The sequence below is a fragment of the Coturnix japonica genome, unplaced genomic scaffold (assembly GCF_054131305.1).
Source record: "Coturnix japonica strain WE unplaced genomic scaffold, WE-NBRP24 Scf043, whole genome shotgun sequence".
Lineage (NCBI taxonomy): Eukaryota > Metazoa > Chordata > Aves > Galliformes > Phasianidae > Coturnix > Coturnix japonica.
This window is the reverse complement of record NW_028188946.1, coordinates 3,815,061-3,834,432: the sequence shown is the minus strand read 5'-3', so window position 1 is coordinate 3,834,432 and position 19,372 is coordinate 3,815,061. Positions and strand designations below refer to the sequence as shown.

The 19,372-nt window shown below is 56.5% G+C and overlaps 1 protein-coding gene across 1 annotated transcript in view; it reads left to right on the top strand.

Moving 5' to 3' along the window:
* The window catches only part of ILF3 (interleukin enhancer binding factor 3), a 29,771-nt gene extending 15,331 nt beyond the window's left edge, over window positions 1–14,440 (top strand). Inside the window, 12 exon segments of the mRNA XM_085531676.1 lie at window positions 957–1,068; window positions 1,523–1,633; window positions 1,736–1,935; window positions 3,202–3,372; window positions 4,265–4,402; window positions 5,098–5,274; window positions 6,886–7,039; window positions 7,565–7,618; window positions 11,463–11,837; window positions 12,870–12,998; window positions 14,177–14,200; window positions 14,203–14,440. Of these exon segments, the coding sequence (XP_085387802.1) occupies window positions 957–1,068; window positions 1,523–1,633; window positions 1,736–1,935; window positions 3,202–3,372; window positions 4,265–4,402; window positions 5,098–5,274; window positions 6,886–7,039; window positions 7,565–7,618; window positions 11,463–11,837; window positions 12,870–12,998; window positions 14,177–14,200; window positions 14,203–14,303 (1,746 nt within the window). The 3' untranslated portion in view covers window positions 14,304–14,440.
* The last annotated feature ends 4,932 nt before the right edge of the window (window positions 14,441–19,372 follow it).

Below are 19,372 nucleotides of genomic sequence, written 5' to 3'. Positions count from 1 at the left end.
GGGTCCAACCCAAGGACCCCAACCCATGGCCTCCATCTTGAGTACCCCAATTTGAGGACCCCAACCCATGGGGTCCAACCCAAGGACCCCAGTTTGAGGACCCCAACCCATGGGCTCCATCTTAAGGACCCCAACCCATGGGCTCTATCTTGAGGAGCCCAATTTGAGGACCCTGACCCATGGGGTCCAACTTGAGGACCCCAATTTGAGGACCCCAACCCATGGGGTCCAACTCATGGACTCCAACCCAAGACCCCCAGTTTGAAGACCCCAACCCGTGGGGTCCAACTTGAGGACCCCAATTTGAGGACCCCAACCCATGGGGTCCAACTTGAGGACCCCAATTTGAGGACCCCAACCCATGGGGTCCAACCCAAGAACCCCAACCCAAGACCCCCAGTTTGAAGACCCCAACCCATGGGGTCCAACTTGAGGACCCCAATTTGAGGACCCCAACCCATGGGGTCCAACCCAAGAACCCCAACCCAAGACCCCCAATTTGAGGACCCCAGCCCATGGACTCCAACCCAAGAACCCTAATTTGAGGACCCCAACCCATGGGGTCCAACCCATGGACCCCAATTTGAGGACCCCAACCCATGGGGTCCAGCCCATGGACCCCAATTTGAGGACCCCAACCCATGGGGTCCAACCCATGGACTCCAACCCAAGAACCCTAATTTGAGGACCCCAACCCATGGGGTCCAACCCAGGGACCCCACCCCATGGGCTGTCACCCCCATCAATCCTAAAGACCCCCCTCAACCCTTTGGGGTGTCCCGAGGGAGGCGTAGCCGGGCTCAATTAGAGGCAGAGATGCAGGTTTGAATGGCGACTTGTGTTGGGGTGGGTAAAATGGCACAAAAAGGGGCTTTGTATTGAGGGGGGGCTTAAGGGGGGGCTGAGCAGGGGAAGGGTCCCACGCAGCCCCCCTGACCGCCCCCCCCTCCCTGCAGCACGCGCTGCGACTCGCGGCGTTCGGGCACCTCCATAAAGTGCTGGGGATGGACCCGCTGCCCTCCAAGATGCCCAAGAAGCCAAAGAATGAGAACCCAGTGGATTACACGGGTATGGGGGGGATATGGGGGGGTATGAGGGGGATATGGGGGGGTATGGGGGGGTATGGGGGGATACGGGGATATGGGGGGGTATGAAGAGGGGCAATGGGGGGGATATGGGGATATGAGGGGGTATGAAGGGGGATATGGGGGTATGGGGGGGTATGAAGGGGGATATGGGGGATTATTAAGGGGGATATGGGGATATGAGGGGGTATGAAGGGGGACAATGGGGGGATATAGGGATATGGGGGGGTATGAAGGGGGGCAGTGGGGAGATATGGGGGGGTATGGAGGGGGATATGGGGGGGATATGGGGATATGGGGATATGGGGGGGTATGAAGGGGGCTACGGGGGGGTATGAATGGGGTAATGGGGGGGATATGGGGGGAATGAAGGGGGACAGTGGGGGGCTATGGGGGTTCTCTGGGGTGCTCATGTCTATTGTTGCTGCTGTTCACAGTCCAGATCCCCCCCAGCACCACGTACGCCGTCACCCCCCTGAAGCGGCCGATGGAGGAGGACGGGGAGGAGAAATCGCCCAGCAAGAAGAAGAAAAAGGTGCAGAAAAAAGGTACAGAGCTGAGCAGAGGTGGGTGACGGGCACAGCACGGGGATATGGCAAGGAGGAGGAGGAGGGGGATGAAGGCCCAACATGGCGGCCGCTTCTTCCCAGAGGAGAAAGTGGAGCCCCCCCAGGCCATGAACGCGCTGATGAAGCTGAACCAGCTGAAGCCGGGGCTGCAGTACAAGCTGGTGTCGCAGACGGGGCCGGTTCACGCCCCCATCTTCACTATGGCCGTGGACATCGACGGCTGCACCTTCGAGGCGTCGGGGCCGTCCAAGAAGACGGCGAAGCTGCACGTGGCTGTGAAGGTCAGAGCGGGGAGGGGGGAGGAGGGAGGGAGGAGAAGAGGGAGGGAAGGAGGGAGGGAGGGAGGAAGGGAGGGAGGGAGGGAGGAAAGGAGGGGGATAAGGATGGAGGGAGGGATGGAGGTGAGGGGAGAGATGGAAAGGAGGGAGGGAGGGATGGAGGGTGTGAAGGGGAGGGAGGAAAGGAGGGAGGGATGGAAAGAGGGATGGAGGGAGAGATGGATAGAGGGATGGAAAGGAAGGATAGAGGGAGGGAGGGAGGGAGGGAGGGATGGAAAGGAGGGATGAAGGGATGGAGGGAGGGAGGGATGGAGGGATAAAGGGAGGGAGGGTGTGAAGGGGAGGGGAGGGAAGAAAGGGAGTTAAGGAGGGAGGGAGGGCATGGAGGTGAGGGAAAGGATGGAGGGAGGGAAGGAGGGAGGGATGGAGAGATGGAGGGTGTGAAGGTGAGGGGAGGGAGGGATGGAGGGATGGATGGAGGGAGGGAGGAAAGGAGGGGGATAAGGATGGAGGGAGGGCATGGAGGTGAGGGGAGGGATGGAGGGAGGGAGGAAAGGGATGGAGGGGGGAGGGTGTGAAGGTGATGGGGGGATGAAGGGATAAAGGGATGGAAAGGGGGAATGGAGGGAGGGGAGGGAGGGTGTGAAGATGAGGGGAGGGAGGAAAGGAGGGAAGGATGGAGGGAGGGAGGAAAGGAGGGGGATAAGGATGGAGGGAGGGCATGAAGGTGAGGGGAGGGATGGAAAGGAGGGTTGGAGGGAGGGATGGAGGGTGTGAAGGTGAGGGGAGGGATGGAGGGAGGGATGGAAAGGAGGGAGGAAGGAAAGGAGGGATGGAGGGATGGAAGGATGGAGGGAGGGAGGGATGGAGGGAGGGCATGAAGGTGAGGGGAGGGATGGAAGGAGGGAGGGAAGGAGGGATGAAGGGATGGAGGGACAAAGGGGGGGATGGAGGGATGAAGTTGAAAGGAGGGATGGATGGATGGAGGGATGAAGGGCTGAGCGTGAGCCAGTAGGGTGTGCTTATGGCCAGTGGTTCCTCAATGGATGCTCAATGGGTTCCCAATGGGTTCCCAATGGTCCTCAATGGGGTGCCCCATGGGTTCCCAATGTGTTCACAATGGTTCCTCAATGGGTTCCCAATGGATTCCCAATAGTTCCTCAATGGGTTCCCAATGTCTCCTCAATGGTTCCTCACTGGGGTGCCCTATGGGCTCCCAATGGGTGCCCCATGGGTTCCCAATGCCGGTCCATGCCCCCCCTTGTCCAGGTGCTGCAGGACATGGGGCTGCCCACCGGAACCGAGGGCAAAGAGTCCAACAAAGGCGACGAGTCGGCCGAGGAGACGGAGCAGAAGCCGGTTCTGGTTCCTCCCCCTCCCGTGGTGGAAACTGTGTCTGCACCCAGCGCCGCGTCCCCCCCTTCGGATCAGACCTCAGAGGTGGGGGGGCAGCGGGACGGGGGGGTCCGTTGGGTTCTGGGGGGTTTGGTTGAGTTCTAGGGGGTCTGGTTGAGTTCTAGGGGGTCCGGTTGGGTTCTGGGGGTCCGGTTGGGTTCTGGGGGTCCAGTTGGGTTCTGGGGGGTCCGGTTCGGTTCTGGGGATCCAGTTGTGTTCTCGGGGTCTGGTTGGTTTCTGGGGGTCTGGTTGGGTTCTGGGGGTCCGGTTGGGTTCTGGAGGGTCTGGTTGGTTTCTGGGGGTCTGGTTGGGTTCTGGGGGTCCGGTTGGGTTCTGGGGGGTCTGGTTGGGTTCTGGGGGGTTTGGTTGGGTTCTAGGGGGGCTGGTTGGGTTCTGGGGGGACTGTTTGGGTTCTAAGGGTCCGGTTGGGTTCTGGGGGTCCAGTGGGGCGTTACTGGGGTCAAATAAGGCAGTGTTGGGATCCAGAAGGGAGTTGTTGGGGTCTGGTGGGCCATGGGGGTCTGGTTGAGTTCTGGGGGGTCCGGTTGGGTTCTGGGGGTCTGGTTGGGTTCTGGGGGTCCGGTGGGGCGGTGATAGGGTCAAATGGGGCGGTGTTGGGGTCTGGAGGAGCGGCATTGGGGCCTTTTGGGGCTGTGGGGGTCTGGAAGGGAGGTGTTGGGGTTCAGTGGGGTGTTGGGGTCCCATGGGGTGGTGTTGGGATCCAGAAGGGGGTTGTTGGGATCTGATGGGGCACTGTTGGGATCCAGAGGGCCATGGGGGATTAATGGGTCAGTGTTGGGATCCCGTGGGCTGCCATTGGGATCTGATGGGATAATGGGGGTCTATAGGGTCTGTAGGGGGTCCAGGGGGGCAGTTTGGGGGTCCAGGGGGGTGAGTTTGTGGGTCCTGATGCCTTGGATGGGTCGATGTGGGGCAGAACGTGAAGCAGCAGGGACCAATCCTGACCAAGCACGGCAAGAACCCGGTGATGGAGCTGAACGAGAAGCGACGGGGGCTCAAATACGAGCTGATCTCTGAGACGGGGGGCAGCCACGACAAGAGATTCGTCATGGAGGTGGGGGCTCCATCCCCCCTCAGCCCCATAGATATGGGGGGAGAAACCCCTTAACCCAAATACCCACAGCCCCACAGCAAGGGGGGGGAGAAGCCCCCCACCCCAAATACCCACAGACCCACGGCTATGGGGGGGAGAAGCCCCTTAACCCAGATACCCACAACTATGGGGGGGAGAAGCCCACCACCCCCATGGATTCTATGGGGTCCTTATTTGGTTTCCACTGACCCCCATAGATTCTATGGGTCCCCATTTGATTCCCATTGCCCCCCATGGATTCTATGGGTCCCCATTTATTCCCATTGCCCCCCATAGATTCTATGGGTCCCCATTTGATTCCCATTGACCTCCATGGATTCTATGGGTCCCCATTTGATTCCCACTGACCCCCATAGATTCTATGTGTCCCCATTTGATTCCCATTGCCCCCCATGGATTCTATGGGTCCCCACTTATTCCCAGTGACCCCCATAGATTCTAAGGGTCCCCACTTATTCCCATTGACCCCCCCATGGGGTCTCTGGTTCCCAATGAGCCCCATAGATTCTATTTGATTCCCATTGACCCCCATGGATTCTATGGGTCCCCATTTATTCCCATTGCTCCCCATGGATTCTATGTGTCCCCACTTATTCTCCTTGCCCCCCATAGATTCTATGGGTCCCCATTTATTCCCCCTGCCCCCCGTTGTGCAGGTGGAGGTTGACGGGCAGAAGTTCCAGGGCGCCGGCTCCAATAAGAAAGTGGCCAAAGCGTACGCGGCGCTGGCGGCGCTCGAGAAGCTTTTCCCCGACGCCCCCGTCGCCATCGAGCAGAACAAGAAGAAGAGAAACGCGCTGCCCGCCAGGGGGGGGCCCAAGTTCGCCGTCAAGGTAAAGGGGTTCTATGGGGTTCTGTGGGGTTCTGTGGGGTTCTATGGGGTCCTGTGGGGTTCTATGGGGTTCCGTGGTGTCCCATAGGGTTCTGTGGGGTTCTATGGGGTTCTGTGGGGTCCCATGGGGTTCTGTGGGGTTGCATGGGGTCCTGTGGGGTCCCATGGGGTTCTATGGGGTTCTATGAGGACCCATGAGGTTCTGTGGGGTCCCATGGGGTTCTATGGGGTCCCGTGGGGTTCTGTGGGGTCCCATAGGGTCCTGTGGGGTCCTGTGGGGTTCTGTGGGGTTTTATGGGGTCCTGTGGGGTTCTGTGGGGTCCCGTGGAGTTCTGTGGGGTTCTATGGGGTCCCATGGGGTTTTGTGGGGTCCTGAGGGGTTCTATGGGGTCCCGTGGGGTTTTGTTTGTGGGGTCCCATGGGGTTCTGTGGGGTCCTGTGGGGTTCTGTGGGGTCCCGTGGGGTTCTGTGGGGTTCTGTGGGGTCCCATGGGGTTCTATCCTGCCATTCCATGTTGTTGGGACCTTTCAGGACCTTTCCAAGCCAAGCCAACCATTCCATGTCTCTGTGATCTTTAAAGACCCTCCCAACCTAACCCAACCCAACTCAACCCAACCCAACTCAACCCAACTCAACCCAACCCAACCCAACTCAACCCAACCCAACCCAACTCAACCCAACCCAACTCAACCCAACTCAACCCAACCCAACCCAACCCAACCCAACTCAACCCAACTCAACCCAATCCAACCCAACCCAACTCAACCCAACCCAACCCAACCCAACTCAACCCAACCCAACTCAACCCAACCCAACTCAACCCAACCCAACTCAACCCAACCCAACTCAACCCAACCCAACTCAACCCAACCCAACTCAACCCAACCCAACTCAACCCAACTCAACCCAACCCAACTCAACCCAAGTCAACCCAACGCAACCCAACCCAACCCAACTCAACTCAACCCAACCCAACTCAACCCAACTCAACCCAACCCAACCCAACCCAACTCAACCCAACCCAACTCAACCCAACTCAACCCAACCCAACTCAACCCAACCCAACCCAACTCAACCCAACCCAACTCAACCCAACTCAACTCAACCCAACTCATCCCAACCCAACTCAACCCAACCCAACCCAACCCAACCCAACTCAACCCAACTCAACCCAACCCAACTCAACCCAACCCAACCCAACCCAACCCAACTCAACCCAACTCAACCCAACTCAACCCAACCCAACTCAACCCAACCCAACCCAACCCAACTCAACCCAACTCAACCCAACCCAACCCAACTCAACCCAATTCAACCCAATCCAACTCAACCCAACTCAACCCAACTCAACCCAACTCAACTCAACCCAACCCAACTCAACCCAACCCAACTCAACCCAATCCATTCTGTTTTTATGACCCTTAAGGACCCTCCCAACCCAACCCATACATTTCATGTTTCTATCACCTTCAAGGACCCTTCCAACCCAACCCGACCCGACCCAACCATTCCATGCCCCTATGACCTTTAAGGACCCTCCCAACCCAACCATTCCATGTTCCCATCACCTTCAAGGACCCCCCACCCCAACCAATCCCGTGTCTCTTTGCAGCAGCACAATCCCGGTTTTGGGATGGGGGGTCCCATGCACAACGACGTCCCCCCCCCACCCAACATGCGCGGCCGGGGCCGGGGCGGTAACATGCGGGGCCGCGGGAGAGGCCGGGGCGGCTACGGGGGCAACCATGGCGGCTACATGAACGCAGGTGAGACCCCCAACCCAATTCCCTGCCCCATAGAGCCACCCCCCAACTCTGACCCCAATTCCCCTGCCCCATAGAGACACCCCCCAACCCCGAGCCCAATTCCCTGCCCCATAGAGCTGCCCCCCAACCCCGAGCCCAATTCCCTGCCCCATAGAGCCACCCCAACCTCAACCCCTATTCCTCCGCCCCATAGAGCCGCCCCCCAACCCCGACCCCAATTCCCTGCCCCATAGAACTGCCCCCCAACTCTGACCCCAGTTCCCCTGCCCTATAGAGCCCCCCATCAACCCCAATTCCCCTGCCCCATAGAGCTACCCCCCAACTCCAACCCCCATTTCCCTGCCCCATAGAGCTACCCCCCAACCCCAACCCCCATTCCCCTGTCCCATAGAGCCGCCCCCAACCCCAACCCCCATTCCGCTGCCCCATAGAGCCACCCCCCAACTCTGACCCCCATCCCCTGCCCCATAGACTTACCCCATATGGCTCCACTGCCCCATTTCTGACCCCTTTGTCGCCCCACAGGCGGCGGTTACGGGAATTACGGCTACGGGGGCAACTCGGCGACAGCGGGATACAGTAAGTGCCCCCCATTCCCTCCCCACGCGCCGGATGTGGGTCAGGCCGGGTAGAGCTCGTGGTGTTTCCTTATGGTTGTTTCTTTTGGGGGGGGTTGATGGAAGACGCCCTTAAAGGCTCCGTTGCCTCCCGGCGCCGCGTGGTTCCGCCGTATCGGGGTCGGTTCTGGTCGGTGCCGTATTTTGGGGGGGGTCCCACCGAGCGCCCCCCGGTGTTGGTCTATGGAAGGAGCCTGCAGGGGGGGGGACAGGAGCAGAGCGATGTGTGCCCGACGTGGCGCTTTGTGCCATCCCCCACCGCCCGCTAATGCCTCTCTCTGCTCTGTCTCCCCCTTTGTAGGTGACTTTATCACTGACTGCTCCGGCTTTCATGACTTTGGGGCTCCATAGACCAGCCCAAAGCGCGGCACAAACACTAAACCCCAAACCCGACCCGACCCGACTCAAACCAACTCAATCCAAACCAGTTCAACCCAATACAACTCAACCCAATTCAACCCAATTCAAACCAATTCAAACCAACTCAATCCAAACCACTTCAACCCAACTCAACCCAATTCAACCCAATTCAAACCAATTCAAACCAACTCAACTCAACCCAATTCAAACCAACTCAACCCAACTCAATTCAAACAAATTCAACCCAACTCAACTCAACCCAATTCAAACCAACTCAACCCAATTCAACTCAACCCAATTCAAACCAATTCAAACCAGTTCAACCCAATTCAACTCAACCCAATTCAAACCAACTCAAACCAACTCAACCCAACCCAATTCAACCCAATTCAAACCAACTCAAACCAATTCAACTCAACCCAATTCAAACCAACTCAACCCAATTTGAACCAGTTCAACTCAACTCAACCCAACCCAACCCAATTCAAACCAATTCAACCCAACTCAACTCAATCCATCCCAATTCAAACCAACCCAACCCAACTCAACTCATCCCAACCCATTTCAAACCTATTCAAACCAACTCAACCCAACTCAACTCAACCCAATTCAACCCAACCCAACCAATCCAACTCAACCCAATCCAATTCAAACCAATTTGACCCAATTCAACCCAACTCAACCCAATTCAACCCAATTCAACCCAACCCAACCCAATTCAACCCAGCTCAACCCAATTCAACCCAACTCAACCCAATTCAACCCAACTCAACTCATTCCAACTCAACCCAATTCAACCCAACCCAACCAACTCAACCCATCCCAATTCAAACCAATTCAACCCAACCCAATTCAATCCAACTCAACCCAACCCATCCCAACTCAACCCAACCCAACCCATCCCACCCACCCCATCCCATCCCAATCGATCTCCCCCCCATTTTCTCCCCCTTATTTCCCCCCATGGCGCCGTTGGTCCCGTCAGCAGCTCAGCCCCCACCTGATCCATCCGTGCTCGGCGTCGTTGGGCGTTAATAGTTGATATGGGAAGAGAATCTCATTCCTTGTAGCCTTTGGGTTCGGTGCCGTTGGCCCCGGATCCTTTAATCCCCCGTTGGGTTTTTTTTGTATCTATTGGAGCCTTTTAATAAATCCCGGCCCGTGGGTCCGTGCCCCCCCATGGCAGGAAGGACCCAGCGCGGCTGTGGGGTGTTCATTAATTGCTGGCCCTTAATTAACGGCGCCGGGGGCTGAGGCGGAACCCGCGGCTGGGGGCGATGGGGGCAGAGTGTGGGGCTGGTGGGGGGGGGGGAGCTGGGGGGTCTAAGGGTGTCTGCTCAGTTAGTGCTCCTCGGTACCCATTGGTGGCCCCATTAGTGGCCCCATTAGTGACCCTATTGATGACCCCATTGATGACCATTTGGTGGCCCCATTGGTGACCCCATTGGTGACTGGTGGCCCCATTGGTGGCCCATTGGTGACTGTATTGTTGGCCCCATTGATGACTCTTAGGTAGCCCCATTGGTGGCCCCATTGGTGGCCCCATTGATGACTCTTAGGTAGCCCCATTGGTGGCCCCATTGATGACCCCATTGGTGACCATTTGGCGGCCCCCTTGGTGACCCCATTGGTGACTGGTGGCCCCCTTGGTGGCCCATTGGTGACTGTATTGTTGGCCCCATTGGTGACCCTTTGGTGGCCCCATTGATGACTCTTAGGTAGCCCCATTGGTGACCCCATTGGTGGCCCCATTGATGACTCTTAGGTAGCCCCATTGGTGGCCCTATTTGTGACCCCATTGGTGACCCTATTGGTGGCCCCATTGGTGGCCCCATTGATGACTCTTAGCCCCATTGGTGGCCCCATTGGTGACCCCATTGGTGGCCCCATTGATGACCATTTGGTGGCCCCATTAATGGCCCCATTGTTGACGCTTTGGTGGCCCTGTTGGTGGCCCTGTTTGACCCCAACTTGAGGACCCCAACCCATGGACCCCAACCCAAGAACTTCAACTTGAGGTTTTGGTCCTGTTAGGGTTCTGTTAGGGCTCCCTTTGGGTTCCATTTAGGTTCCCTTGGGGTTCTGTTGGGGTTCTATTTGCGTTCGGTTTGGGTTTTCTTAGGGTTCTGTTTGGGTTCTGTTTGGGCTCCATTTAGGTTCCCTTTGGGTTCTGTTAGGGTTCTGTTCAGGTTCTCCTTGAGTTCCCTTTGGGTTCCATTTGGGTTCTCTTAGGGTTCCATTTGGGTTCCATTTGGGCTCTGTTAGGGTTCTGTGAGGGTTCTATTTGGGTTCTGTTTGGGTCCTGTTTGTGTTCCCTTTGGGTTCTGTTAGAGTTCAGTTTGGGTTCCATTTGGGTTCTGTTCGGGTTCTGTTTGGGTTCCGTTTGTGTTCCCTTTGTGTTCCCTTAGGGTTCTGTTCGGGTTCTGTTTGGGTTCCGTTTGTGTTCCCTTTGTGTTCCCTTAGGGTTCTGTTTGGGTTCTGTTTGGGTTCTATTTGGGTTCCGTTTGGGTTCCGATTGGGTTCTGTTAGGGTTCCCTTTGGGTTCTATTTGGGTTCTGTTTGGGTTCTGTTTGTGTTCCCTTTGTGTTCCCTTAGGGTTCTGTTTGGGTTCTATTTGGGTTCTATTTGGGTTCTGTTTGGGTTCTGTTTGGGTTCTGTTTGGGTTCCATTTGGGTTCTGTTTGGGTTCTATTTGGGTTCCATTTGGGTTCCGATTGGGTTCTGTTTGGGTTCCCTTTGGGTTCTATTTGGGTTCTGTTTGTGTTCCCTTTGTGTTCCCTTAGGGTTCTGTTTGGGTTCCCTTTGGGTTCCATTTGGGTTCTGTTAGGGTTCTGTTTGGGTTCTATTTGGGTTCCCTTTGTGTTCCCTTAGGGTTCTGTTTGGGTTCTATTTGGGTTCCATTTGGGTTCCCTTTGGGTTCTATTTGGGTTCTGTTTGGGTTTGGTTTAAGTTCTCTTTGGGTTCCCTTTGGGTTCTCTTAGGGTTCCATTTGAGTTCCATTAGTGTCCTGTTTGTGTTCCCTTTGTGTTCCCTTAGGGTTCTATTTAGGTTCTATTTGGGTTCTATTTGGGTTCTGTTTGGGTTCCGATTGGGTTCTGTTTGGGTTCCCTTTGGGTTCTGTTTGGGTTCTATTTGGGTTCCATTTGGGTTCCCTTTGGGTTCTATTTGGGTTCCATTTGGGTTCTCTTAGGGTTCTGTTAGGGCTCCCTTTGGGTTCCATTCAGGTTCCCTTAGGGTTCTGTTTGGGTTCTATTTGGGTTCTGTTTGGGTTTGGTTTAAGTTCCCTTTGGGTTCTCTTAGGGTTCCATTTGAGTTCCATTAGTGTCCTGTTTGTGTTCCCTTTGTGTTCCCTTTGGGTTCTTTTTGGGTTCCCATTGGGTTCCCTTTGTGTTCGGTTCCGGTTCTGTCCCGGTCCAGTCCCGGTTCCGACCCCCCCTCTCCCCATAGGTCAGTTCTACAGCAATGGCGGCCATTCCGGCTCCGGTGGCGGCGGTGGAGGAGGAGGCGGCGGCGGAAGCGGCGGCGGTTCGTCGGGTTTCAGCTCCGGTTCCGGTTCCGGTTCCGGTTCCGGTTCGTACTACCAGGGCTCGGACACGTACGGCTCGGCCCCGAAACACGCGGGGAAGAAGCAGCAACATGGCGGGCAGCACAAGGCCGCGTTCGGCTCCGCGTACCAGGCCCAGCCCCAGCCCCAATACGGGCAGGGGTACGCGGGGTACGGGGGGCAGGGCAAGCAGAAGGGATACGGGCAGGGCTACGGCAACTACGGCAACAGCTACGGCAGCACCGGGGGAGGAGAGTACGGATACGAGAGTAAATACAGTGAGTACATGGGGGGTATAAGGGGGCATGGGGGGGTATGGGGGGTATGGGGGAGTATGGGGGGATATGGGGGGATACGAGAGTAAATACAGTGAGTACATGGGGGGTATAAGGGGGTACGGGGGGGGATATGGGGGGATATGGGGGCATATGAGGTTATATGGGGGGATATGGGGGGATATGAGAGTAAATACAGTGAGTACATGGGGGGTATAAGGGGGCATGGGGGGGATATGGGGGGTATGGGGGAGTATGGGGGGATATGGGGATATGGGGGGATATGGGTTTATATGGGGGGATATGGGGGATATGGGGGGATATGGGGATATGGGGGGATATGGGGGGGTACGAGAGTAAATACAGTGAGTACATGGGGGGTATAAGGGGGTATGGGGGGATATGGGGGGGATATGGGATTATATGGGGGGGGTATAGGGGGGATATGGGGTTATGTGGGGGGATATGGGGGATACGAGAGTAAATACAGTGAGTACATGGGGGTATGGGGATATGGGGAGGTATGGGGGGATAAGGGGGGTATATGGGGGGGATATGGGGATATGGGGGGATATGGGGGTACATAAAGGGGATACGAGAGTAAATACAGTGAGTATATGGGGGGTATGGGGGATATAGGGGGGATATGGAGGGGTATATGGGGATATGGGGGTACATAAAGGGGATACGAGAGTAAATACAGTGAGTATATGGGAGGGGATATAGGGGGATATGGGGGGATATGGGGAATGGGGAGATATGGGGGGGATATGGGGGGGTTATATGGGATATGGGGGGATATGGGGGGGTATGGGGTTATATGGGGGGATGTGGGGGGCACGGGGGGATATGGGGGGTTATGGGGAGGTCCATTATGGGATGCTGGGAGATCATTATGGGATGTTGGGGGGGTATTATGGGATGTTGGTCCATATGGGATGCTGGTGTTTACCCCCATGACTCCTTGGTGCCCTATGGGCCATACCTCCCCCCCCTCATATTGTCCCCATCCCTCACCCCCTTTTACCCCCCCAGGTTACGGCAGCGCTCGCGGCAGCTCCGGTTACTCGGGGGGCTCGTCGTACTCGGGATCTCACGGTGGGGGGGGGTACGGCGGCGGCGGCGGCTCAGGGGGCGGCGGGGCCTCGTTCCAAGGTAAGGCAGGTCAGTACAGACCCCATATCCGCCATTATAACCACTGACCCCATATATCCCCTATTACTATCACTGACCCCATATCCCCTATTACTATCACTGACCCCATATCCCCCATTGTTATCACTGACCCCATATCCCCCATTGTTATCACTGACCCCATATCTCCCCCTATTATCACTGACCCCATATCCCCCATTATTATCACTGACCCCATATCCCCCATTACTATCACTGACCCCATATCCCCTATTACTATCACTGACCCCATATCCCCTATTACTATCACTGACCCCATATCCCCTATTACTATCACTGACCCCATATCCCCTATTACTATCACTGATCCCATATCTTCCCCTATTATCACTGACCCCATATCCCCTATTACTATCACTGACCCCATATCTCCCCCTATTATCACTGACCCCATATCCCCTATTACTATCATTGACCCCATATCCCCCATTACTATCACTGTCCCCATATCCCCTATTGTTATCACTGACCCCATATCCCCTATTATTATCCCTGACCCCATATCCCCTGTTATCACTGACCCCATATCCCCCATTATTATCACTGACCCCATATCCCCCATTATTATCACTGACCCCATATCCCCCATTACTATCACTGACCCCATATCCCCTATTACTATCACTGACCCCATATCCCCTATTATTATCACTGACCCCATATCCCCCATTGTTATCACTGACCCCATATCCCCCATTATAACCACTGACCCCATATCCCCCATTATAACCACTGACCCCATATCCCCTATTGTTATCACTGACCCTATATCCCCTATTACTATCACTGACCCTATATCCCCTATTACTATCACTGACCCCATATCCCCTATTACTATCACTGACCCCCATATCCCCTATTACTATCACTGACCCCATATTCCCCCATTACTATCACTGACCCCATATCCCCTATTACTATCACTGACCCCATATCCCCCATTATTATCACTGACCCCATATCCCCTATTACTATCACTGACCCCATATCCCCTATTACTATCACTGACCCCATATCCCCCATTGTTATCACTGACCCCATATCCCCCATTATTATCACTGACCCCATATCCCCTATTACTATCACTGACCCCATATCTCCCCCTGTTATCACTGACCCCATATCTCCCCTATTATCCTCTATTACAGGCGGTTACTCCCAATCCAGCTACAACTCCCCGGCTCCGCTCAGAACTACAGCGGCCCCCCCAGCTCGTACCCGTCTGCTCAGGGCTATGGCCGCAATGAGCACAGCATGGCCTACCAGTACAGATAGACCCCACGACCCCCAACCCCCCCCATAACCTTCAGTTCGACGACCCCCCCCCAATTTCCCCCTACCCCCCCCCACATCCCACACCGTCATGGCGGCTAAGCCCACGTGGAGTTAAGCCCCGCCCCCTCCAAGCCCCGCCCCTTCCTAAACTCCGCCCCCTTTCCATTGGCCCCGCCCCCTTTAAGCCCCGCCCCCTCCCCCCCCCTATTTAATTGCCGCGGTCGCTCTGCGGGTCCCAGTTTCCGGTATCCGGGTTTCCGGTTTCTGTGGTTCCGGTTTCCGGTTTCTGTGGTTCCGGTTTCCGGTTTCTGTGGTTCCGGTTTCCGGTTTCTGTGGTTCCGGTTTCCGGTTTCCTCCCCGTCGGGGTCGCGGAGCCGCTGCCTTTTTTTTTTTTTTTTTTTTTTTTTCTGTCTTTTTTGGGCGTTTTTTGGGTGTTTTTTCCGTTTTATAAAAGGTGACCGATGGGGGATGAGAGCGAAACGAGGCCGGGGGGCGGGGCCAAGGGAAAAGGGGGCGGGGCTACGAGGGAGGTGGGCGGGGCCAAGGGAAAAGGAGGCGGGGCTACGAGATAGGTGGGCGGGGGCCAATGGGGAAGGGGCTACGAGAAAGGGGGCGGGGCCACTGAAGAGGTGGGCGGGGCCATGGGGCCGAGCCGGAACTGAGGCTGGGGGAGTGGTCAATGGAAGGTGGGCGGGGCTATGAGGAAAGTGGGCGGGGCAATGGTGAAGGGGGGCGTGGCCACGATGGAGGTGGGCGGGGCCATGGGGAAAGGGGCGGGGCCATGGGGGCACCATTACATCTGTAGGGTCATTAGAACCTATAGGGCCACCTACATCACACCTATGGGGTTATTAGCACCTATGGGGCCACTAACATCACATCTATGGGGCCATTAGCACCTATAGGGCCACTAACATTACATCTATGGGGTCATTAGCATCTATAGGGCCACTAACATTACATCTATGGGGTCATTAGCATCTATAGGGCCACTAACATTACATCTATGGGGTCATTAGCATCTATAGGGCTACCTACATCACACCTATGGGGTCATTAGCACCTATAGGGGCACCAACACCTATGGGGTCACCAATGCTGTGTCTATGGGGCTGTCCTGGGGGCCCCATTTGTGTGTGTCCCCCCACACTGAGGTCCCATTTGGGGTCTTTTTCAGTTTATTTGGAGTCCTTTTGGGGTATATTGGGGGTCCATTTGGGTCCATTTTGGGTTCTATTTGGGGTCCTTTTGGGTTCCATTTGGGTTCCATGTCCTTTTGGGGTCCTTTAGGGTTTCATTTTGGGTCCACTTCGGGTCCTTTGGGTCCATTTTGAGGTCCATCTGGGGTCCATTTTGAGTCCATTTGGGGTCCTTTTGGGTTCCATTTTGGGGTGGAGTCCTTTGGGTCCATTTGGGGTCCTTTTGGGTCCATTTGGGTCCATTTTAAGTCCATTTGGGTCCTTTTGGGTCCATTTGGGTCCATTTTAAGTCCATTTGGGGTCCTTCTGGGTTCCATTTGGGGTCTATTTTGGGGTGGGGTCCTTTAGGGTCCATTTGGGGTCAATTTTGAGTCCATTTGGGGTCAATTTTGGGTCCATTTGGGGTCCTTTTAGGGTCCTTTATGGGGTGGGGTCCTTTTGGGTTCCATTTTGGTTCCATTTTGAGTCCATTTGGGGTCTTCTTGGGTTCCATTTTGGGGTGGGGGTCTTTTAGGTTCCATTTGGGTTCCGGGTCCATTTGGGTCCATTTTGGGCCCATTTGGGGTCCCTTTAGGGTCCTTTATGGGGTGGGGTCCCTTTTGGGTTCCATTTTGAGTCCATTTGGGTCCATTTGGTTCCATATTGGGGTCCCATCCCCTCTCACCTCAGCTTTATCCCCATATTGGGGTCCCTTATCCCCCCCCTCACCTCAGCCTTATCCCCATATTGGGGTCCCATCCCCCTCACCTCAGCCTTATCCCCATATTGGGGTCCCTTGTCCCCCCCCTCATTTCAGCCTTATCCCCATATTGGGGGTCCACATCCCCCTCATTTCAGCCTTATCCCCATATTGGGGGTCCCTTGTCCCCCCCCCTCATTTCAGCCTTATCCCCATATTGGGGTCCCTTGTCCCCCCCCTCACCTCAGCCTTATCCCCATATTGGGGTCCCATCCCCCCCCTCTATCCCCATATTGGGGTCCCTTGTCCCCCCCCTTTATCCCCATATTGGGGTCCCTTGTCCCCCCCCTCACCTCAGCCTTATCCCCATATTGGGGTCCCATCCCCCCTCTATCCCCATATTGGGGTCCCTTGTCCCCCCCCTTTATCCCCATATTGGGGTCCCTTGTCCCCCCCCTCACCTCAGCCTTATCCCCATATTGGGGTCCCATCCCCCCCCTCTATCCCCATATTGGGGTCCCTTGTCCCCCCCCTCTATCCCCATATTGGGGTCCCTTCCCCCCCCTCACCTCAGCCTTATCCCCATATTGGGGTCCCTTATCCCCCCCTCTATCCCCATATTGGGGTCCCATCCCCCCCCTCTATCCCCATATTGGGGTCCCTTGTCCCCCCCCTCACCTCAGCCTTATCCCCATATTGGGGTCCCATCCCATCCCCCCCCTCCATCCCCACATTGGGGTCCCATATCCCCCCCCTCTATCCGTCAGTGCAGTTTTATCCCCACATTGGGGTCCCTTCCCCCCCCTCTATCCCCACATTGGGGTCCCTTCCCCCCCCTCTATCCCCACATTGGGGTCCCATATCCCCCCCCTCTCTCCGTCAGTGCAGTTTTATCCCCACATTGGGGTCCCTTCCCCCCCCTCTATCCCCACATTGGGGTCCCTTCCCCCCCCTCTATCCCCACATTGGGGTCCCATATCCCCCCCCTCTCTCCGTCAGTGCAGTTTTATCCCCACGGCCCCCAGCGCCTCCTGGGCCCATTTTGGGGGTTTCATCCCGTGGCGGCGCCTCATAAAATCCCGAACGAACGACGGGAACCGACGGGAAACGATGCTGGAACGGATGGAGCTCATCAACCGCAGCTGGGGGACAGAGCGGTTTATGGGACAGGGGGACCACAGACCTGCCCCATAGAGACACATAGAGACCTGCCCTATAGAGACCTGCCCCATAGAGACCCATAGAGCCCTGCCCCATACAGACCTGCCCTATAGAGACCCATAGAGCTGAGACCCATAGAGCTGAGACCCATAGAGACCTGCCCCATAGAGACCTGCCCCCATAGAGACCTGCCCCATAGAGACCTGCCCTATAGCAGCCTGCCCTACAGAGACCTGCCCCATAGAGACCTGCCCTATAGAGCTGAGACCCATAGAGACCTTGCCCTATAGAGACCTGCCCCATAGAGACCTGCCCTATAGAGATGAGCCCCATAGAGACCTGCCCTATAGAGACCTGCCCCATAGAGACCCATAGAGACCTGCCCCATAGAGACCTGCCCTATAAAGCTGAGACCATAGAGACCCGCCCTATAGAGACCTGCCCTATAGCGACCTGCCCTATAGAGCTGAGACCCATAGAGACCTGCCCCATAGAGACCTGCTCCATAGAGCTGAGACCCATAGAGACCTGCCCCATAGAGATCTGCCCTATAGAGACCTGCCCCATAGAGACCTGCCCTATAGAGCTGAGCCCCATAGAGACCTGCCCCATACAGACCTGCCCCATAGAGCTGAGACCCATAGAGACCTGCCCCATAGAGACCTGCCCTACAGAGACCTGCCCCATAGAGACCTGCCCTATAAAGCTGAGACCCATAGAGACCTGCCCTATAGAGACCTGCCCTATAGCGACCTGCCCTATAAAGCTGAGACCCATAGAGACCTGCCCTATAGAGACCTGCCCCGTAGAGACCTGCCCCATAGAGACCTGCCCCACTAGAGCTGAGACCCATAGAGACCTGCCCTATAGAGACCTGCCCCATAGAGACCTGCCCGATAGAGCTGAAACCCATAGAGACCTGCCCCATAGAGCCCTGCCCCATAGAGACCTGCCCCATAGAGCTGAGACCCATAGAGACCTGCCCTATAGAGACCTGCCCCATAGAGACCCATAGAAACCTGCCCTATAGAGCTGAGACCCATAGAGCCCTGCCCTATAGAGCCCTGCCCCATAGAGACCTGCCCCATAGAGATGAGCCCCATAGAGACCTGCCCTATAGAGACCTGCCCCATAGAGCTGAGACCCATAGAGACCTGCCCCATAGAGCCCTGCCCTATAGAGCTGAGCCCCATAGATCCATGCCCCATAGATTCCCCCCCTCACAGATCCCCACCCCATAGGACCACCCCCTGCCACAGACCCTCACCCCATAGATCCCCCCCCGCTAGAACACCCCTCCCATAGATCTGCCCCACAGACCCTCACCCCCTAGATTCCCCCCATAGATCCCCCCATGGATCCACCCCACAGACCCTCACCCCATAGATCCCCCCATAGATCCATCCCATAGACCCCCACCCTATAGACCCCCCCACCCCCAACGCCCCACACCTGGTAGGCGATGTTGTGCACCGTGATGTGGTGCAGCGCCGCGGGGTCGGAGCGCAGCAATGCATGGAGGAACGCACGGCTGTGACTGGGGAGACACATGGGGGTCAGCGCCCCACGGAGCGGCACCACAGCCTGCCCCATAGAGCCCAGCCCCATAGAGCTGAGCCCCATAGAGCCCTGCCCCATAGAGCCCTGCCCCACAGAGCCCAGCCCCATAGAGCTGAGCCCCATAGAGCCCTGCCCCATAGAGCCCAGCCCCATAGAGACCTGCCCCATAGAGCCCAGCCCCATAGAGCTGAGCCCCATAGAGCTGAGCCCCATAGAGCTGAGCCCCAAGCCCTGCCCCATAGAGACCTGCCCCATAGAGCCCTGCCCCACAGAGACCTGCCCCATAGAGCTGAGCCCCACAGAGCTGAGTCCCATAGAGCCCTGCCCCATAGAGCTGAGCCCATAGAGCCCTGCCCCATAGAACCCAGCCCCATAGAGCCCAGCCCCATAGAGCCCTGCCCCATAGATCCCAGCCCCACAGATCCCAGCCCCACAGATCTGAGCCCCATAGATCTGAGCCCCATAGATCC